Raw genomic sequence first — 20,611 nt, 5'->3', positions numbered from 1 at the left:
CGATAAATGGAATGTGTTGTCAAATAACGATTAATCCGTTGTAGTCTAGTTGGTCAGGATATTCGGCTCTCACCCGAAAGACCCGGGTTCAAGTCCCGGCAACGGAATAATTTTTGCTTTTGTTTATTCTTTTTGCTGGGTAGCAAGAAAATCATTACAGGGGGGATTTGAAATTTTGAATTCCTCTTCAACATTTACAAACTTTCGGGCATGAATAGCAACTCAAGCTGGAAAATACTCCAACCTTACACCAACAAAAAGAATTCTGTGTACAAAGTTTACAGGCCTTGCCATTTCAAATGCATCCCTCTTTCACATCAATTAACGGACCCTCTCTGAAGATATTAAAGATGTTAGCTTCTGGATCTTCACAGCTCACAGAAGCTGTATCATCACTCATCAGGTAATCAGCACCGATATGTAATTCCCTATTAAGGGAAAATGCACCCCAGATATGCATGGCCAACTCGCATACTGTCTCGGAAAGCCATTTTCCAATCACTTGGTACAAACCTCTTTCCATTGGCTCAAGTGAGTTTGACAGACTTTACTCTTCATGTTGAATGCTCATATTAAGTTGCATATGATCCACCAGATCATCACGCAAGATTAAGTCCTCGGGTACTCATAAACAAGGCCTTCTGCAACACTTCTTGCTCTAGCATGCCCATACAGTTTGCTCACAATAGCCAATGCAAATTCTGCGACAGTGGCAAGTCCCCTGCTTGTGATCAGGTTACCGTCAATTACTACTTTGGTGCTGTTCACCAACTCATCTGTGGGTTTGCCCGTAATGGAAGGATGGCTAGTGACTTTCTTACCCTATATTTGACCAAGGGAAGCATAACAAATTTATAAGCCAAGGAAAAAACATATAAATATTATCTCACTCCTTTCATGAAAAAAGAAAAGGAAAGAAAGAGAACACATAATTCAAGTCACCTTCAGTAAGCCCTGTTTAAGTAGAATCGCTGATGAGGAACAAACTGCTCCATACATTCTTCCAGCTACTTCCTGTTCTTTCAGGAGTCTCTTCAAAATTCTAGATTTGCTTAGCCGCTCTGATCCAGCATTTCCTCCCTAAATATCAGCTTAAAAGTCAAACTATTGATTTACAAATCACAACATGATCTCTAGATCCTGACCTGTTTAATTAAGGTACAGACAAAAAAAATTGTATCAGTATATAATTTGCTTTGGCTCACTGGAAGAATGATTAAATCATATGTGGACTTGGCAGCAACACCAATAAACTTGTCAGCTACGATTTTGGTGCCTTGAGATGCCATAATCTGCACAGATTTTTCAATTGAAGCAACAGTTATGTCCACCTTTGCTCGCCTCAGGATATCTACAATAGTCACTACTTCAATCTCTTCAGAACCATTTGCAACTGGAATGAGAACCTACATGAAATCGAGAAAGAGCAAGCACAAGGTCAGCTGGGTTAAGAGTTAATAAAACGAATGCAGAGTTGTACCATCCTCAGATTGTTTCTTGTTCATTTAGACAAGACAATTTAATATATATTTTTATTAGATTTCAACCTGTCTCATGATGTAGTATGGTTTTTTTTTTCTTTTCCAATTCATAAATAAATGACTTTCAGGTAACCGAAGATTGGTTCATTTTCTTGAATTAAATTAATGGTCACTAGAGGATCCAACTGCATGACTGCAAAATCATAGAGATAATATTCAGGAAACAAAACAAACTTACTCGAGGGATGTGGTTAAAAGACCATTCAACATTGTTGAACTCCTCCTTTCTAGATTCATCATCAGCAGGTCCTACCAGCTAATCAAAGGGACATTGTATTAGCTCAAAGCTATTACATTGAACAAAATTGGAAGGGAAAGATCATCAACAAAAGTTGGGGATGCATATATTGGATGCAGAAAATGAAATACCTGTTCTGACAACAGATGGAGATTGTTGACTAAAAGAAAAAAATGTATAATCCAATGAGTTCTTAAACATTGCAAGTATTGTTGACAACAAATTGAACATTGTGATATAATAAGGGAAAGGAACTTTTTGCTTCTCAAAACTTCTTACAAAGCATTTTTCTGTTTCAATTTACTTTCCTTCAACTTTTCAAGATCAGCCAGGGTTGGTAAACTGCGTATTCCACTTTCTCTACTTGTTTCCATTATTAAATTTCTTGGCATAAGAGGATTGTAAGCAAATGATCCAAGGAACATAATTTGACAAATATGATCCTTTGAAACTTAATTAATCCTTACTCCTTAGGGTCACAGTTATGGATGTAAGTGTTTGTGACTATACAATATTAGTGATCATAACTGTATACTCCAATCCAAGCTTAAAACAATTTGAAACATCACTGCTATGCTTCTATGCGAACAAAAACCGAAACTAATCTACTCTATGCATGATGCACGCCAATAAAATAAATGAAGCATTACAATAGCAGCCAGCAGGGCTCATCACTCACCAGAAGCTCTCCAATCTCCTTGGCAACAGATTCCCCAAATAGCTGTTCCACCAGGCACAATGCAAACACGAAACAAGTTCCAGGGCCACGGCTTGTTGTAAGTACTCCAGAAACTTGAATGTTTGATTTTACAGCCCAGAAAGTTGGTAGCTTGTCAAAGAATGCAGGATGGCAAGTTGTCTTGCATGAACAAACTATAAAACCATTAGCCACAAAAATTAACATCAAAACTTATCAACAGTTGATCCAAGTTAATGTACCTGCTTTCTAGTCAAAAGACCCCAGGGTAGAAGTGTTATTGCTGGAGCAGCACAAATAGCTCCATATAACCTCCTCTCCTCCGCCTGTTGTCTTGTAATTTTCTCAAGAACTTTGCTGTCTCTTAACCTCACCGAGCCAGGCATTCCTCCCTATATCATAAACATATCAATAACCAGTAATCCTATAATTATTTTTTTTTGAAAATACAAACCAACACCACATACCCCACCAAAAATAGAGCACATTATATGTACATGCTTTCATATCTAGTAATGCTGACACTTGATAAATTTGGAACAAAAGGCGGTTCAAAACAACTTACTGGTAAAGCCACAAGATCAAAAATCTGATCAGAACAAGATGAAATGGAGGTGTCAGCAACCAACTTAGTCCCACACGAAGCTTCAATCTTGAGCTCAGACTCCACCGAGGCAACGGTGACATCAGCTCCAGCCCGGCGCAGAACAGCCACCATAATCACAGCCTCCATTTCTTCAGTCCCAAACCCAATCGGAACCAGAACCTGAACAACAACAAAAACACCAAAAAAAAAAAATTAAAGCAACCCACTTCACTCAAAAACTTAAACTCACAAATGGGTATTCCATAAAATCAAACATACCTTCTTAGGAGGCAAAGAAGCAGCAGTGCTTGCACTCGTTGAACTAGAAACTGGGTCTGCTGGTGGAGTTGGGTTGAGGTTTTTACTTTGAATTTCAGAGGGTTTTACAGTAGCTGAGCTTCGCTGGCCAGAGCAGGCCACGACCTTGATTGATAAAGAAGAAGGAAGAGCAGCCTTTGAAGTAAGCTGAAGCTTTGGGTAAGATAATGACAGAACTGAACACACAGACTCCATTGCTGCTCTAACCTCTAAACTCTAAAGTCTCAGTTTCTTTTGGCGCAAAATAAATCACCTTATCTGGGTTTTAACAACCCAACGACGTCGTTTCTCCCAGCCATTTATCTATTAATATTTCGAGTCACACGGATATAGTGATATGCACTCCACGTCAGCACAGAGTTAGCTGATCACTCTGTAAATACAGTTGCGTCTGCGTTTTGGAGAGAGAAAGAAACAAGAGAGAGAAAATGTTTAGGAGTTTGGCCAAGAGAGGAGGAGGAGCTCTAGCTTCATGGAGGTCAGTGACGGCGGTACAGATAAGGAGGGACTACAGCCTCGGAGTCCTCCCCGACGGGGTTGACCGGACCTCCGAGGCTTTCTCCCGCAACTCCAAAGCCATGGACGTCTTGATCACCGACCTCCAATCCCACATCCAGAAGGTTCTCGCCGGAGGAGGACCGGTAGCCGTGAAGAGGAACCAGAGCAGGAACAAGCTCCTCCCTCGCGAACGGATTGACCGCCTTCTCGACCCCGGCGCTTCCTTCCTCGAACTCTCCCAGGTTTTGATTTGATTATATTAACAAAAATCGGATTAGTTTTTGACATGTTTCAATATCATGATTTGCATTTGGTTGATAAAGCTCGCGGGGCATGAGCTCTATGAGGAGGCGTTACCCTCTGCTGGGATCATCACCGGGATTGGTCCTGTCCATGGGAGGCTGTGTATGTTTGTGGCCAACGATCCAACTGTTAAGGGCGGGACTTATTATCCCATTACTGTTAAGAAGCATCTTAGGGCGCAGGAGATTGCGGCCAAGTGCAAGTTGCCGTGTGTGTATCTTGTTGACAGTGGAGGGGCGTTTCTCCCCAAGCAGGCGGAGGTGTTTCCTGACAAGGAGAATTTCGGGAGGATATTCTTCAATCAGGCTTTGATGTCGGCGGAGGGGATTCCGCAGGTTGCGGTGGTGTTGGGGTCGTGCACGGCGGGCGGTGCGTATATTCCTGCCATGGCTGATGAGAGTGTGATGGTAAAAGGAAATGGGACTATATTTCTAGCAGGACCGCCGCTTGTGAAGGTTATTTTTTCTGGACTTGTGCTGTTGTGTTTTGCTTCATTTGTTACTAAATTTGGCGTGTTGTTGATTGGTTTCTTATGCATTTTGTATGACATGTGGTAGTGAATTGTGTGCTTCTGTATACATGTCTGTGTACATAACTTAGATTGATCAAATGCTTGACTAGGCTGCCACTGGAGAAGAAGTATCAGCAGAGGAATTGGGAGGAGCTAGTGTGCATTGCAAGACGTCAGGAGTGTCAGATTATTTTGCTCAAGGTATTTCAATTTGTCCAGTTCCTTTGAGCCTCATTGCTTTTTCTGAAGTAGGTATCATCTCATTCTGCTTGCTGTAGGCTCTCTAAAATTGTCGGTTCAAGGATTGGTTTGTCGTTAGAATATGAGATTTTCTGTAAGATGTTTAAGCCTTCAGCAGATTAATCCTTGGGCCTAGGAAGCCGTTGGGATACTGTGATTATTTTGTAAGGATTTCATAAAAGATACATTTACATTATATATTTATAATGTGACATATATGTAACACTGGCAATTGCAATTTGAGGCTGTCCATCACTTTGGGTAGTATTGCTATTATCTCATGATTAAGGTAGTTTTTTCTGATACAAGCTCCATTTTCAAATTTGCACGTCAAGGATACTAGACATTGTCTAGAGTTGGTCTTAATTAGAAATGCTTTGGTCGAGGACTAATGAGTGACAAACTAGGAAGGGTCTTTGGGAAAATGTATAAGTTGAGTGTTTCTTTTACATGACTTGATTATTTTGTAATACTTTCTTTAAGACCATTTATAATTTATATCCTGGGAATGAATGTGGGGAGCTTTTCCACTGGTGCACTTATTTTTACTCTGAACTGTCCTTGTAGATGAACTCCATGGACTTGCTCTTGGGAGGAGTATCATTAAGAACTTGCACATGGCTGGGAATCAGGGATTGCGTAGTGGATTTCAGGGCATAAGTTCCAAATATAGTGAACCATTATTTGATGTAAAGGAACTTCGTTCCATTGCACCAACAGACCATAAGCAACAGTTTGATATTCGTTCGGTTATTGCTCGCATAGTTGACGGAAGTGAATTTGATGAATTCAAGAAATTGTATGGCACTGTGAGGGCATTTGCACCCATTCAAATTTAGATTATTTCCTTCATTATAGAAGTATTCAAGTTTTTAATCTGATAGCTTCTGTGCAGACTCTTGTGACAGGATTTGCTACAATCTTCGGACAGCCTGTTGGAATCATTGGGAACAATGGGATATTATTTAATGAATCTTCTCTAAAAGGGGCCCACTTCATTGAATTATGTACTCAACGAAATATTCCCTTGGTCTTCCTTCAGAACATCACTGGATTTATGGTATGTAAATAAGTAAACTTGTTGTCCTCTTGTAATTCCTTTGTGAAGAAGATGGCAGCTAATATCACTCTGTCAATTAGCTACTCTGAAGAGGGGACCCTTTAAACCTGTGTGATATAAGACTTCTAACAACCAGAGTTATGCTATGGCAATTATATGTCTCTTATATGTGTTGCACATCATATTTATGGAAATAAAGTATCTCAGCATGTCATTCCAAACAACGTATGTGAGCATGTCTCCTGTGCAATCTGTAGATAGGCTAGATTTATCATTAGTTTTCCTTCTCAACAAATGTATTATCTAATTAGCTAAGGCTGATTAAGTGAAAGTATAGCGAAGACTGAACCTTGAGCAAGGTAGTTAAAGCATGGAACTAAATGTCCATTTTGTAGGTTGGCTCAAGATCTGAAGCGAATGGTATAGCAAAATCTGGAGCAAAAATGGTGATGGCAGTTTCTTGTGCCAAGGTTAGTTTTGTCTTGTTTCGTTGTTAAAGTTGTAAAGATATGAACCTGTGAGTGCATCTTAAGCAGGATATAATTGATACATGGCTTGTGACTCTTAAACTTGTATAATTTGAATCCACTCCAAGTATTTAACATTTTATTAGACAGAGGGTTATGTTGTTTGTAAGTTACCACCATACTATATGCTACAATGGTTCTGTTCACTTAGTTATCATCTTATATGTTGTATCCTGTGCCCAGTAGCATTCTAATATAAATGCTACGCATCTATGATCAGCACCTAACAACTTTTTCCTTGAAATGCCTTCTTGTTTCTTTGGAATATATTTATCAGTCTCAGTTTCTCAGTTTCTGACTTTCTGTTAGCTTTTTCTCCATGTTTCTCTTTAAAGTTAAATGGCGTTTTCAGTAGAATCTGTTCGAGAGGTGATTCATGCCCGAATAATTGAATAATCATTACTCTCAAATATTAAGGGAAGATAAAAAATTTGTAACATCAAAGGTTTTTTTTTTAATATATATTTATTTATCATAGGTTCCCAAAATTACTATTCTTGTTGGTGGAAGCTTTGGCGCTGGAAATTATGCAATGTGTGGTCGTGCATATAATCCCGATTTCACATTCCTTTGGCCTAATGCCAAAATATCTATCATGGGCGGCGCTCAGGTGAACCTTCCATACTACGTATCTGTAATTAATCTTCCTGTCTGATCTCCACAACAACACTAACAGCTGCTTTTGATGGTATTGACATATCTTTATTAAATTTCCAGGCTGCTGGTGTCCTCTCCCAAATAGAAAGGACCAAGAAGAAAAAGCAAGGAGTTGAGGTAGAATTTCGGTCTCTTTGAAGCAAGGTTACATGGTTTCAAAATGGATTGGTGTGTTCTTATTTATTGGTGTTGTGTGCTTGTGTTGTGCAGTGGGACAAGGAAGAAGAGGAAAAGTTCAAGGCCAACGTAGTTGAGGCATTTGAGAGAGAAGGAAACTCTTATTACTCCACAGCAAGGCTTTGGGATGATGGGATTATTGATCCAGCTGATACCAGAAAAGTCATAGGTCTCTCCATCTCTGCCTGTATGAACCGTCCTCCGGAAGAAACCAAGTATGGTGTATTCCGTATGTAATATAACAGATACATGTCTATAAAAGAGACCGTGACTTGTTCATTCAAATAATCGAATATGCTGTCTTGGAATCATGTCAATAACTCAAAGGAACCAACCTTCTTTGTTTTTGTTTGGTGAATCTGACACAGAATGAGGGTTCATGACCACTTGCGAACATCATCACACGCTGCATGATTAATCTATTATCATTCGTGTTGGAGGGGTCAGATTGTTGCTTTAAACTTATTCACCACCACGTGGTGCACAACAACTTAATCACTTTGAGATGTGTATCAAGCACAATCTTCATCTCTTGATTAACACACATGTATATGCATATATTGAGAAGGCCAGACATATGGTAATATGATGTGCATTCAGGTTAATATTCATGTCACCATAGACAAGTCAATTAAGTATACCATTGTGTTCCGAACAGAACAAACAAGCGCCATGATTCTATCAGAATTCAAAATGGCGTCAACCGCAAAAGTTTAGCATGGCTTCATACATTCTACTTATTCTAGCACATCTGCCTACCACGTACTCTGATATGTATGACATACATGTTAACATATATATTCAGGATTATTTGTGAATTTCCACTATGCATTCATGCATATATACGAGTTGTTGCACTATGATGTCTTTGCAAAATGGCACATACATGCAAAATTGGCAAACTTAGCCTCTGACATTTGGCTCCATCTATTTGAACCGCACGAGTTTATGAGCTGTGATCATGCATGTAGTTTTGCCGAATTGCTCGCCAAAGCATCCCTGGTAGTGCTCCGCTGGTAATTGACACATTTTCATGAAATGGGGTAGAACTCAATTAATGGGTTTGCTATTTGCTTTTTGATAGTTGATTGCTCATGTCACCAGGCCATGATCATCCACATTCATTATTCACATAACCACTATTATAATAGCACCGTATAATCGTTTTGCTTGAAACCGTAACCACGTGCGAATTTTAAGTAAAGTGTCTCACAAGCATATCCGGTCAGGTACCTCAGTCCCAAAACACCCTTGTGCAGAACAATCACTCAGTGACGCAACCGGCGGTGAAAGATTAAGATTTGCTGGGTCGATAAACTTCTTATACGATGATATGCCACACTGTATTTGAGTTTTTACGGTGCACAAAAACGCAAGTGTAAATTAGCGAACAAACATTTGAGATTCTACATGATCTATGCTGTTATAATCAAAATTCACTTTATACACATATATTATTTTATCATATGCTAATATAAAATTAGGTTTAATGATTAAGGGATAGAAATATAAATAACAAAATTAAGAATAAAAAAAAATTATCTCTTATTCTATAGAAAAGTTATAAGTTATTATTTACATCCATAAGGTGTGTTCATGACTAGTATTTCTAATCTAAGCAACATGTTAATACATGATAATGTGTATCAAGTAATTACTACACATTATCTATACTATTATAACAAAAAAGTATCATTCTCCCTATAGGTAACTTCCATTTCCATATATCTGCACATTAGCTCTAATTTCCGTAATAACATCCTTACATTTAAACTCTATTTATATTGTAATTATAATTAACACTCACACCCATCGGTGTGTTTTTATTCTAGTATATTACTATAAATTCTATTTCTTAATTGAATCATTGAATATAAAGACCCAAAATTTCTTGACTACATAAATTAGAGTCGAAAGTTCATCTTTTTTAATTCACTCCATTATCCCAAATATAAGCCTATAACGAAATCACCACATGTTTATTTCTAATCGCTATGGAACTAAATAGGAAACACTCATTTGAAGGACATCGATAACTAAATGAAACGAGCATGATATTAGATAATGAGCCGACATGAGATTTATCCTACACCAAGAGCCAAATTCATATAAAAGGTGCGCATCTTTTTTGTATACCATCCCACAAAAAAGAAAGCACATTTACTTCATGTCGCTTCCGTAGCTACATTAAATACAATTTATGTATGTCACTTCTATTGTTTTTATACGAAAATAAATTACATTAATTCAAACGGAAGCCTCTCGGATATCCGGCATTTACAATGTCAAATAAAAGCGCATTACGCGCCTCACTTGGAACAAAGTCGTTCTAAATTACATCATTAGTACAACTATGACTTACACTAACAATAACATCGGCCACAAAGTTTGCTTCTCTTAGAACATGCTTAAACACAATCACCTCAAAATCATTTGCAATGGTCTTGATATCTTGGATTAGGCTGTGTAATCTCCAAGGGATCTTGAAATTCCCATTTACAACCCCAATCACCAACTTTGAATCACCCTCCACCTCAATGTGTCTGAATCCTCTATCTCTTGCCAACAAAAGGCTATCTCTGAGGGCTGAGGCTTCAGCCACCGGAATAGAAGCATCTCCTATCTTCCTTGCTGCTGTGAATAGTGGTCTTGAGTTGTGGTCTCTGAATACAAAACCACTAGCAACAGAGTTACCAATAACTGAACCATCAAAATTAATTTTAACATTGTCGATATCAGGTGGACTCCACATGATTGTGGAATAAGTGTTTTGAATGTCCAACCTATTACAAGCAAAATTACTGCTTTGCAAAAAGTTTATACCATTAAGACAAGCAACAGAAGCTGTGACAACCCCAATTGGGCTCACTATTTTGTCATTGAAAATAACTTCATTTTTTGGTTTCCAAATCTGCCAACAAGTAGTAATAATTTTTTCAAAAAGAGTAGGATCAAACGGTTTATCAATGAACAAACTTTTGAAAGCATGGATATAGCCGTTGGACCAAACCATACTCATATCAATTCCATATGTTCTCTAGATCTCATATGCAAAATCACATCCACCAAAAAGGTGGTCAACTGTTTCATTATCTGAATCACACAGCGGACAAGAATTGTCATCAATAACACCAAATCTAGAGAGTATCTCTAGTTTTTAATCTTTTTCTGAGAAGTAACCAACCAAAGATTTTTTCTTAAGGTTGGATATTTGATTTCTAGAGTTTCTTTATCAAGTCAATCTGATCATGTTTAGTCATATCATTAATTTGTAACCAAGTTACAGATTTGATAGTGACCTGAAGGAGAAGGACCCCAAACAAAACAATCATCCTGATCACTAGAAGGAATAGGCACTCCCAGGATTTGATTAACTATATTTTGGTCAAAATAAACCAAAAGTATATCCACATCCTATTTCTTGTCTTAAATAAAATGTTCCACATTTTCATTCCAATTTATTAAATGCAACTTGCTCTCATCAACCACATCATGCAAAGGGAAATCAAAAATCCAGTTAAAGAGCCAAAAATTAATGGACTTATCATTTTCGAGGATCCATCTCATCCCTTTTTAAATTAGGTCTCTAGCATCCAGTATTCCTTTTCAGGCAAGGGACTGATTCTGCTTCTCCTTTACCTGAAAAGGAGCATTTTCTCAAGTATTTTTGCCTCACAATTTGCGGCCACCAACTATCATTGTCAGTTAGAACTTTCCAAGCTAATTTAGCGATTGCAGCACTATTAAAGTAAATCGTAGGTCTCACACCAAGGCCCCCAAGCACTTGGGTTTGCAAACCTCATCCCACCTAATAGGGGGACATTTCATATCAGCACCCCATAAGAAATTCCTGGCATGTTTATCAATTTCACAAGCAACTTTCTTTGAACACTTGAAGCATGACATGGTATGATTAGGCATACCAGCTAAGTTTGATTTTATCAGAGTAAGTCTTCCAGCTCTTGAGAGAGTTCCTCTTTTCCAACCTGCAAGCTTGCCTGAAATTTTCATTAGTAACTCTTTGGTATTAATTGGATCCTTCCAGATAACTACATTGTGAAAACCTAGGTATTTCCCAATAGTACTTTTCTGTTGGATCCCCAAAATATTAACAATATCAGTCTTAACTCTAGCTGCAACATTATTTGAAAAGAAAATAGAAGACTTATGGAGATTAATTTTTTGTCCAGAAGCTTTAGCAAAAGCATCTAAGGTTTTTGCAATGTTTCCAGCCCCTTTCCGGGTGGTTGCAGAGAAAATTAGACAATCATCTTCAAACATCATATTAGAAATCCTGAAACCAAGAGGGGAAGAAAGTAACCCCACATGGGACTTACAACTTCCAGTGAGGAAATTCAAATTTCTAATCAAAGGTTCCATGGCTAAAATAAAAAGGCAAGGAGAAAGAAGATCTCCTTGTCTAATACCTCTACTTGGTTTAAACCAACCCGTCGCCTTCCCATTTACCAAAATAGAAAAGGAAACTGTGGTAACATAATTCATTACTATAAGAATCCAATTTTGGTGGAAGCCAAACCTCTCTAGACATTTTGCTATGTAGTCCCAGCAAAGATAGTCATAGGCCTTTTCGAGGTCTATCTTCACACCCATTGCATCATTCCTTCCTTTTCTTCTCTGAAAATCAGAGAAAAGCTCATGGGCAATAAGAATGTTATCATGAATGGATCTCCTGGAGCAAAAGCCCCCCTGATTTTTGGAGATGCATCTTTCTAAAGTTGGCCTCAGCCTCTTGACAATGATTTTAGTAATTATTTTGTAAGAGATATTACATAAACTAATAGGCCAAAAGTCAACGACTCTCTCAGGCTTATCCACTTTTGGAATTAAAGCAATGTTTGTTTGTATGGTTCAATAGATTCAAAGGTTTATTCTCATGAAAAACCTCTTTTATCATTGAGCACACAGTTTCTTTACCTCACTCCAACAGCTATGATAAAAGATGGCATGGATTCCATCCGGTCCAGAGGCTTTTAACCCACCAATACTTTTGACCTATGTAGCACCGACACTGACACCGACACTGCGACACCGACACGGCATGACACGGAAAATCTTAAAAAACTAGATCCCGACACGGCGTCGACACGGCAATTTATATATAATTTAATATATATTAATGTGTAAAAAATATATATATTAATGTTCTTATGCTACTATTTAGATATATATTTGAGTGGATTCATGGTGGTAGTTGCTGGTAGTGTTCTTATGCAATCATCCACTCAAATGTTCTTAAGGCTTAGGACTTAGGTTTTTTTTTAAAGAAAAAAAATTCAAAATTGTGATGTGGCGTGTCGGAAACAATAGGTGGCGTGTCGGTCAACGTGTCAAAAAAGTCAACATTTTCCGACACGCCACGTGGCGTGTCGGGCAATGTCGGCGTGTCGGACACTCCGACACTTCAGCATTTGAAGTGTCGGTGCTACATAGCTTTTGACTGCATCCCAAATCTCCTGTTCTTCAACTGGTTTTAGCAGAGATGTATTGTCCTGATCAGAAATACAAGGGTCAATTGCTGAGATGAAATTAAAAGCATCAGTAGAATTAAAGTTAGAATCTGATAAAAATCTCTTTTTAAAATCATGAACCAAGAGGTCTCCGATTTCATCCTGCTCTGTAATCCAGATTCCAGCATCTGATTTTCAAGGCAGTGATGGAGTTTGAACGTTTCCTGATATTCACTTGAGTTTGGAAGAACCTAGTATTTCTATCCCCCAAACTCAACCAATTTGGCTTGGCTTTTTTAGCCCAGAAAATTTCTTCATTGGTTTAGCATTGTTCCAGCTCCTCTCTAATTTGTATATCTTGTTCCTGCAAGTAATTAGCAAAGGGTGAGATCATTAGTTACAGTTGTATGCCATTGCTTTTGTCATTCAGATTTTCAATCTTTTTAAACAAATTCCCAAAAACATTCTTATTCCAGGCCTTAGCCTGGTGAGAAAACTGGTTAACGCATCTTAATGTAAGTTTTGCTTCCAGATGCAGTTTACCAGAGGTTTAAACTGTTTATGAGAAAGCCATATTGCTTCAAATCTAAATGGCCTTCTAACTTTTCCGTTAGAGTTCCTCAAAGTAAGACAGATTGGTCCATGATCGGAGCCAATAATAGGCATATTCTCAAGTTTGAAATCTGGATAGTCATTTAAGAGCTTTGCATTTGCACAAGCTCTATCTAACCCTTTCATAAATAAGAGTATCATCTTTGTGATAATTTGTCCAGATATAGGAAACTCCAGTAGCATCAATAGAAAAGACATCAGCTTCATTTAAAAAATCCACAAAGTTTGTCATGTATCTACTCACAACTTGGCTTCCGCCAAGTTTTTCATTTAGATTGACTTTAATGTTAAATTCGCCCATAAGGAACCATTTTTCATTGTTTTGAGGCCTCAATGTGAGAACTGATTCCCAAAGTGCAGCCTGCTTATCCTTTTGAGCAAAGGCATAAACAAAAGTGACATAGAAAAAGTCTCTCGTACTTAAGTCAGTAACCAAACAATGAATGAAACGATCATGAGGTTTGTGCCACAAATCCAGAATACAAAGGGAAACTTCTTAGATATACTAATGATATTACGTGTACTCCTTGTATCCAGAATACAAAAGATATCTGGGGCTAAAGAGTAAGCATAATAAGAGGTTTGTGCCACAAATCCAGAATACAAAGGGAAACTTCTTAGATATACTAATGATATTACGTGTACTCCTTGTATCCAGAATACAAAAGATATCTGGGGCTAAAGAGTAAGCATAATAAGAGGTTTGTGCCACAAATCCAGACCAGGCACTCTCTCTACTATTCCAAGAGATAATCTTCATGATTCACTACTAAAGAGTGGGGAGGTGCCAACCTCCAATTTGGTCATAAAAGCATTAGTCATTATTCTTGGCACTTCTTCAATGATTGTTTTCTTACAATTTACAAAACTAACAACCCAAACAAGATTGATAAACATGTCCGCAACAGACTCACAATTAAAAGAAAGATAATGCTCTTTACAAAGTGAGGGGATATCAATGTGCATCCCAGTAATCAAAGCTTGCCCAACAACCATGTTCGTGGAAGAGTAACCTAGTGACCTTCTAAAGCTAACATTTTGTCTAGGAACACAGGATTTGAAAGAAGCAGTAATTAAAGATGAGGTAAAAGGAGCAGAGACATACCTGAGATGAAAACGCAGAGGTACATACCGAGTTTTAGGAGCAATGATATAAAGAAACTCACCCGCATCTTCTGGCACTGAAACGACTAGGAACCATCGCCTAGTTAAACTTGATGATTATGTCACTTCTATTTGAGAAGAGCAACTATTATTTCCATTGCAACCTTGAAAACGGTTTTAGGTATACGGAGGAGTGTATGAGCAAGAGCGCCCGTGGCCTAATGGATAAGGCATTTGACTTCTAATCAAAGGATTGTGGGTTCGAATCCCACCGGGCGTGCTTCCCAATTTTTTTTGCACACGTTTCTCCACATCTTCCCTCAAATCAAATCACTCCAATCTCTGTGGGTCCCACAATCGGCCCCCCGCCCTCTTCTCAACTCAATCACTTTCATCCATCCGTCCCCTCATTCTCACATTTTCCTTGTGCTCAGCGACTCTTCCATCCATCCATGGCTGCCTCCTCCTCCACATTTCCCCTACGCTCCTCACGCGCCGTCCTAAACCCCCTCTCCCTCTCATCCTCCCACTCCCGCCTAAGCCCCGCCGTCTCTTTCCCGCTCCGATCACAACACCCCAAATGGTCCTTCAACCTCCCCAATCCCCCTCCTCGCTCCCTCAAGATCTTCTCCGTCCGCGAATCCAAAGGTACCTACTCTCACACAGATCTAATCTGCCTCACTCCACCCCTCTATAATTCTCATTTCATTTCAGTCTCTAATTTATCGCTCAACGGTTGATTCAGTCTCCAATATGAAGATCTGCATAGTCGCATAGATATAGATATACAGACACACTAGCGCTAAATCGATTTCCGATTGTGTTTGTTCATACTGTCATGTGTCTGTGCAGCTCCGACGGTTACCGGAGACACGTGGCAGAAATCGGTTATCAACAGTGAGACCCCTGTGCTGGTGGAGTTTTATGCGAGCTGGTGCGGGCCGTGCAGGATGGTTCATCGTGTGATTGATGAAATCACGGTCGAGTATGCAGGGAAGCTCAAGTGCTTTGTGCTTAATGCGGATGTGGAGTTGCAGATCGCCGAGGATTATGATATCAAGGCTGTGCCTGTGGTTCTGTTGTTCAAGAATGGCAAGAAGTGTGATACCGTGGTCGGTACCATGCCCAAGGAGTTTTATGTCTCTGCCATTGAGAGGGTCCTGAAGCCGTAGCTACTATAAAGGAATTGTGGCAAAAGTTGGTCGAATTTCCCCCAACATGATACATGTAAGTTTTCTTGATGCCTGAATCTTGAAAGGGTTTATTTATACAGGTTGTACATATAAATCTTAGACATATGCTTTACTTCTTCATTGCCAGCATGCGTCTTAGTTGCGCGGCATTACCAGTTTCTTGCTCTTCTTTGGCACTGTCATGTTCTTTGTTGAGGCATTGTCTGAAATGTATTGATGTATTGAAATGAAATTAGGTTAACTGATGAGGACAATTGTTTGTTTACCATCCAATTTGGTTGATTTCTATATATTTTGTTACCTCTTTTGGCTCATTGAATTTTGAGCGAATCCAACTATCCAATTGCAGCAATTGGGTTGCTAGCATCAGAAAAAAGTTGCCCATGTCAATGGAAGAACTAGGTGATGCATGTTTTAGAAAATGTTGTTAGATGTGCTTAATCCATAAACTGATAATCAACCAAAATTTGTAATTTGATTTTAGGCACAATAAGTTGTAAAAGGGGATGAACTTCCATCAACCAAATTTTTGTGCAATAACTCAAGGTCCTTAAGTGAGCCTATCCTTTTTTTTTTTTGTAAGTGAAGCATATAAAATAGAAGGGATGTGGTGGTGGAAACTATTTCGCAGGAGTGAAATTAGTCGTTCTACACTGTTAGTTGCCTCCTTTCGTCACACCGCTTTAAGTCAATTTCGGCCTAGTCTTGCTGCTACTTTAGCAGCTTAGCTCCCTCAAAAAAGAAACCATCACACTATCATAGTAGGAAAATGCCTCACTTTGATGAAAGTTCCTAACAGAATCGGAATTATGTTTCTTACAAGGTGTGCTCAGTGACCCGAATCCAAGAACTATTGAACCTAACTGGGAACAAAGACTTCTACCAAAACAGGCTTTTGAATGGTGGAGAAATGAGAAATGAGATCTGTTACATAACGTGATTGCGTCGCCTTCATGTACTCACAATAGGGGGGAAAAAACACACAGTTCATGTACAATACGTCCAACTCAATCAAGCTCATCAAGTCCATCCCCGATGTGAAAATGCTTTTGTAGGAACTCTGTTAAATGTGGTCTGGCATATGTCATCCGTTAACTGGGGACACCCAACTATCCTGAAGTCCCGAAGTGCCGGCCAAATGAGTTTAGTATGCCTTCCCTGATAGAAGCCCTTCAGTTTGGGAGCATCCTTAAACCACAACAATACCAATTTTGGGAAAACCAACTGTTGCACTGCTTTTGTTTCATTTTCGTTTGAAACAATTTCCTCCATTTCTGCACAGTTCTTCACGAACATCTTCTCCAGCAGTTTAAGATCATATCTAGCCACTGAGGAAGGAAATATAGTTTTCAAACAATGACACCGCTCCACATTCATCAAGGTAAGATTAACAAGAAAGTTATCACGAGGCGGAAATATCTCGGTTAGCCTCGGGCAACCTCTAACTTCAAGTTCTTTGACACTGCCAAATGAATTCCGGGCAACAAGTTGGCTGCGCCATATCCTCGTCAATTTATCGAAGCCATGGAGGAATAATTTCTTCACTTTAGGAATTCTTACCTGCAAGTGAATAAGGAAATATTTTTATTTCAATCAAATAGACGCAAAGGAGATATACAATATAAAGTGAAAACAGAAAAGAATAAGATGGTGCAAATGCGGTATATATATTTACCTTTTCGTCAAAGAGAAAGCATTGTTCAGCAATCTGCAGATTCTTAGAGGTACTCACTTCATTTACTTTATATCCTGTAACATTTTCACTCGACGGATCATGGATGAAGTTCTCCATCTCTTTACATCCCTTAATTTGAAGTTCTTCCAGTGATGGAAATTCAATATTGCTTCCTAAGCAAAATCTGCGGAGCCTTGGAAGATCTATGATCTTTAGATAATTTAGCTTACTAAACATCTTACCGGTAATTTCATTACCAACCTCCTGAGTCTCCACGATTTCTTCCATGATGTCACAGTCATGTATCTCTAAACGTTTCAGTTGCACAAGGGCTCTAGCCACAGAAGGTATCAACAAGAACGTTGAACGGCAATTACGAATCACCAATCTTGTTATGTTGGGTAACTCAACCTGTAATACACAAATGTTTAGAAGATGGCAATGTGAATTATCAACCTGTCATATCTTAAACCAAAATATACACAACTGATAACAACCATGCGCTTTTTGTTGTCAGTTGCTTATACATATGTAGCATATTCTAGTGAAGAATGAGTTTATTAGAGTAGCTTAAACATAGTTACATGCTGAGGTTTATATATGAGTATGGTTAACTATAGTAAAGAATGCTTTTAAATATCTAAAAGGAATCCTAGTGAAGTGATGATATATATTAAAAAGCAGGTCAAAATGAAATCAATTAAGGAACATACGTACCTTGCTATCCAAGAAAGGTTGCAGAAGACCAGACTCATTTTCCATTATAAGCCCGACTTGTGCGGGTGAGTGTATCTCATAGTCCACGTAACTCCACTCTAGAATTTTAACCCGGTATTCGATTGCTGTCCAGCTATCTATTGGAGTAATATGATCAAATGTCTCCATGTGTTTCAAGGCATCTCTCCATGCAGGTAAGGTAGTTCGATTCTTCATAATGCGCCCCAGTTTTACAATCAAGCCTGGAAAGCCTCCACATGTTTTGGCTACTCGCTTCGCTTCGGATTGTATGCTGCGATCAGCAACAACACGATCACCTACTGTCCTCTCAAATAATTGCCAACTTTCATCTTCTGTTAACGCGGTAAGTTTAAAATCTTTTTCTATACCCATGATAGTGGATAGTACTTCACGACTTGTAGATGTCAACAATACTTTACAAGTTGGCATACTTGAAATTCCCAGATTTTCCAGATCAATTTCGTTCAGAATACCATCTAAAATGATGAGAACCTTGTGCCCCTTTATCCTGTTGGTTAGACACTGCGCTCTTAGTCTTGAGTCATGGTTTTCAGAGAAAGCTAAACCTAGCATTTCAGCAATTTCCTTCTGAATTATCTGAGTGTCCGGATTTTCATTCAAATTTAGTACCATAGCCACATCATCAAATAACCTGTCCTTCTCCTCTTCATTCTTGGCTCGCCTGTAAATTTCTTGAGCAAATGTGGTCTTCCCAATACCTTGAGTACCATGCACTCCAATTCGAAGGGTTTCAGGATTTGCCAATTCATTTATGATTTCCTGCAAAATTGCACTCCTGGATTCAAAAGCCTTGTTATCCCCGGTAGATGCCTTACTCATATGCGGTACGGGAACAGGGAAGGAAATGTTTGTCAAGTCCTCCTTATATAGTTCCATCAACAGTTTCATCAACAGCTTCAACAACTTTTTCGATTTCTTGCTTAGCTGATAGTGGACAGCTGGGTTAGGACAGCACCGGAGTAGACACTTGGTGTTTGCGTCCCGATTGGCTTGTTCATATTGTCCCGTGTCTTGTTCATATTGTCCAATGATATCCTCCATTCTTTTAAGCAGCTTCATGGTATCAGGTCTTATTACTTTACCATTTGCTTCATCCCTAGCAATGCTCTCCTTTAAAGTATCTTTTATACCAATTAAGATGTCAGCCTCAGTTTTTAGTTTCTTGCGGTTGTGCTTGTAACTAAATAGATAACCAACGTGCCGTTCAACTGGCTTGGTTGTGTACTGGAGGAACTTTGAAGCAACTATTGATACCTCCACCAGCATAGAGCTATGTATATATATAGCTGGTTGAGAAGCAGGCATTAGGAATTAGTATATATATATATAGGATATAGCAATCGAAAATGAAGTGCATAAATTATGTTTGGTCGACTGACAGCTATATATTATTATGTGTTAAGTTTTATCAAACAAGATTAATATAATTATGTCTGAGTTTTCAGTCACTTCTCTAAGATATATATTTTCTCTCCTACCATTAAACCGACGATGATAAAATCTGCGTTGACTTGTTATTAGCTTGCAAGTGTTGTTGTGAGGAAAGGGTTCGACAGGTGAAATTCCTAGTCCATCAATTTAATTAGCAAATTGTCTTCATCAACCTCTAAAGATCTGCTTTAACCTCAGATCATCATGGATCTGAGCCAGCAGGTTATAAAGAATGAATTTCTACCTCTAAAATAATAAAAGACAGAAGCGAAATAACGAAATTAATGATACAAATGTAGTACTGTAGATAAATCTGAAAATGCATACCTCAGATCGAGCTGTTTTATTAATCAATGAAGCGTTCAAACTTCAAACTGCTGAGGCTCAGTATCTGGATTGCTCAGAAAAATATCCCACGCGCCTTTGTACGCTGCGTCTCGGTTTGGGGAAGGGTTGGTAGAGTGTAGTTGCGGTGTGGCCGGAGCCAATTTTGTTTCCGGTAAGGTGTCGGAAGCGATGAGGAATGTCCCTGATGCGATTTTCCGGCGGGGTAGATCTGGTGGTTTACTGTTTTTGACTCTATGCCAACCTGGTTTCTAGCTAGAGAGTGAAGTCCTTCCTATAGGATATATAGTTTGCCCCTTCTCTCTCTGTAATCTTGGAGGAGGTCATGCCTTCTGTGCTATACCCCCTTTGTACTGTTCGTCTTTCAATGAACACCAATCAATTGATCAAAAAAAAAAAAAAAACTGCTGAGGCTCACAAATGGAAGAAGCAAACGACTGGTATCCGTCATTCACAAGGATTAGTTGTATTTTCTTATGCTAAAGTGCAACTTGTAGAAGAAAGCTACGTAATTCTTGGACTTCTGCATGTATAATATAGTGGCGGCTAAGAAAGAAAAGATTCTAAACTAAGAAGTAAGACCACTCGATCATCTCGGAAAATTCTACAATGGAGTGCTACATTATGTGCATATTGTTTGTGTATGCAAAAAAACAAATTCTATAAAAAAA

The 20,611-nt window shown here is 38.7% G+C and overlaps 4 protein-coding genes and 2 non-coding genes across 6 annotated transcripts; 4 read left to right on the top strand and 2 right to left on the bottom strand.

Moving 5' to 3' along the window:
* Nucleotides 1–34: 34 nt before the first annotated feature.
* TRNAE-CUC (transfer RNA glutamic acid (anticodon CUC)) lies at nucleotides 35–107 on the top strand. Its single transcript has one exon. It is a non-coding gene; the product is annotated as a tRNA-Glu (tRNA).
* A 29-nt stretch (nucleotides 108–136) lies between these two features.
* Nucleotides 137–3,580, bottom strand: LOC126785358 (protein DJ-1 homolog C). Its single transcript, XM_050511022.1, has 8 exons — nucleotides 3,342–3,580; nucleotides 3,042–3,242; nucleotides 2,719–2,868; nucleotides 2,459–2,638; nucleotides 1,720–1,797; nucleotides 1,206–1,406; nucleotides 943–1,080; nucleotides 137–822 (listed from the first exon to the last, which is right to left on the bottom strand). Exons 1-8 carry the CDS (start codon nucleotides 3,573–3,575, stop codon nucleotides 610–612), a joined length of 1,395 nt encoding a protein of 464 aa, XP_050366979.1. The 5' UTR covers nucleotides 3,576–3,580; the 3' UTR covers nucleotides 137–609.
* A 191-nt stretch (nucleotides 3,581–3,771) lies between these two features.
* Nucleotides 3,772–7,698, top strand: LOC126785349 (methylcrotonoyl-CoA carboxylase beta chain, mitochondrial). The gene is made up of 9 exons (XM_050511013.1): nucleotides 3,772–4,120; nucleotides 4,202–4,636; nucleotides 4,803–4,893; nucleotides 5,500–5,741; nucleotides 5,828–5,992; nucleotides 6,388–6,462; nucleotides 6,998–7,129; nucleotides 7,237–7,293; nucleotides 7,387–7,698. Exons 1-9 carry the CDS (start codon nucleotides 3,809–3,811, stop codon nucleotides 7,588–7,590), a joined length of 1,713 nt encoding a protein of 570 aa, XP_050366970.1. The 5' UTR covers nucleotides 3,772–3,808; the 3' UTR covers nucleotides 7,591–7,698.
* A 7,046-nt stretch (nucleotides 7,699–14,744) lies between these two features.
* Nucleotides 14,745–14,817, top strand: TRNAR-UCU (transfer RNA arginine (anticodon UCU)). Its single transcript has one exon. It is a non-coding gene; the product is annotated as a tRNA-Arg (tRNA).
* A 131-nt stretch (nucleotides 14,818–14,948) lies between these two features.
* LOC126785365 (thioredoxin M3, chloroplastic) lies at nucleotides 14,949–16,042 on the top strand. The gene is made up of 2 exons (XM_050511031.1): nucleotides 14,949–15,185; nucleotides 15,390–16,042. The coding sequence occupies exons 1-2, from the start codon at nucleotides 14,990–14,992 to the stop codon at nucleotides 15,707–15,709; spliced, it is 516 nt and encodes a 171-aa protein (XP_050366988.1). The 5' UTR covers nucleotides 14,949–14,989; the 3' UTR covers nucleotides 15,710–16,042.
* A 447-nt stretch (nucleotides 16,043–16,489) lies between these two features.
* Nucleotides 16,490–20,330, bottom strand: LOC126785345 (probable disease resistance protein At1g12290). The gene is made up of 4 exons (XM_050511008.1): nucleotides 19,923–20,330; nucleotides 18,123–19,450; nucleotides 17,406–17,816; nucleotides 16,490–17,290 (listed from the first exon to the last, which is right to left on the bottom strand). The coding sequence occupies exons 2-4, from the start codon at nucleotides 19,428–19,430 to the stop codon at nucleotides 16,751–16,753; spliced, it is 2,259 nt and encodes a 752-aa protein (XP_050366965.1). The 5' UTR covers nucleotides 19,431–19,450; nucleotides 19,923–20,330; the 3' UTR covers nucleotides 16,490–16,750.
* Nucleotides 20,331–20,611: the final 281 nt, after the last annotated feature.

The sequence above is a fragment of the Argentina anserina genome, chromosome 2, assembly GCF_933775445.1.
Source record: "Argentina anserina chromosome 2, drPotAnse1.1, whole genome shotgun sequence".
NCBI classification, from domain to species: Eukaryota; Viridiplantae; Streptophyta; class Magnoliopsida; order Rosales; family Rosaceae; genus Argentina; species Argentina anserina.
Note: the sequence above shows the minus strand (reverse complement) of the source record. Positions and strands in the feature narration are given on the sequence as shown.

Excerpts from the sequence above, each read along its gene's own strand:
- LOC126785345 (XM_050511008.1), bottom strand. The coding sequence starts at position 19,430 with ATGCTGGTGGAGGTATCAATAGTTGCTTCAAAGTTCCTCCAGTACACA. Across the intron at positions 17,817-18,122 it reads AACCTTTCTTGGATAGCAAG|GTTGAGTTACCCAACATAAC; the intron begins GTACGTATGTTC and ends TGTGTATTACAG. Across the intron at positions 17,291-17,405 it reads GCTTTCTCTTTGACGAAAAG|GTAAGAATTCCTAAAGTGAA; the intron begins GTAAATATATAT and ends ATTCACTTGCAG.
- LOC126785365 (XM_050511031.1), top strand. The coding sequence starts at position 14,990 with ATGGCTGCCTCCTCCTCCACATTTCCCCTACGCTCCTCACGCGCCGTC. Across the intron at positions 15,186-15,389 it reads CTCCGTCCGCGAATCCAAAG|CTCCGACGGTTACCGGAGAC; the intron begins GTACCTACTCTC and ends GTGTCTGTGCAG.
- LOC126785349 (XM_050511013.1), top strand. The coding sequence starts at position 3,809 with ATGTTTAGGAGTTTGGCCAAGAGAGGAGGAGGAGCTCTAGCTTCATGG. Across the intron at positions 4,637-4,802 it reads CAGGACCGCCGCTTGTGAAG|GCTGCCACTGGAGAAGAAGT; the intron begins GTTATTTTTTCT and ends ATGCTTGACTAG. Across the intron at positions 7,130-7,236 it reads CTATCATGGGCGGCGCTCAG|GCTGCTGGTGTCCTCTCCCA; the intron begins GTGAACCTTCCA and ends TTAAATTTCCAG.
- LOC126785358 (XM_050511022.1), bottom strand. The coding sequence starts at position 3,575 with ATGGAGTCTGTGTGTTCAGTTCTGTCATTATCTTACCCAAAGCTTCAG. Across the intron at positions 1,798-2,458 it reads AGGAGATTGGAGAGCTTCTG|CTGGTAGGACCTGCTGATGA; the intron begins GTGAGTGATGAG and ends CCCTTTGATTAG. Across the intron at positions 1,081-1,205 it reads ATGATTTAATCATTCTTCCA|GGAGGAAATGCTGGATCAGA; the intron begins GTGAGCCAAAGC and ends GCTGATATTTAG.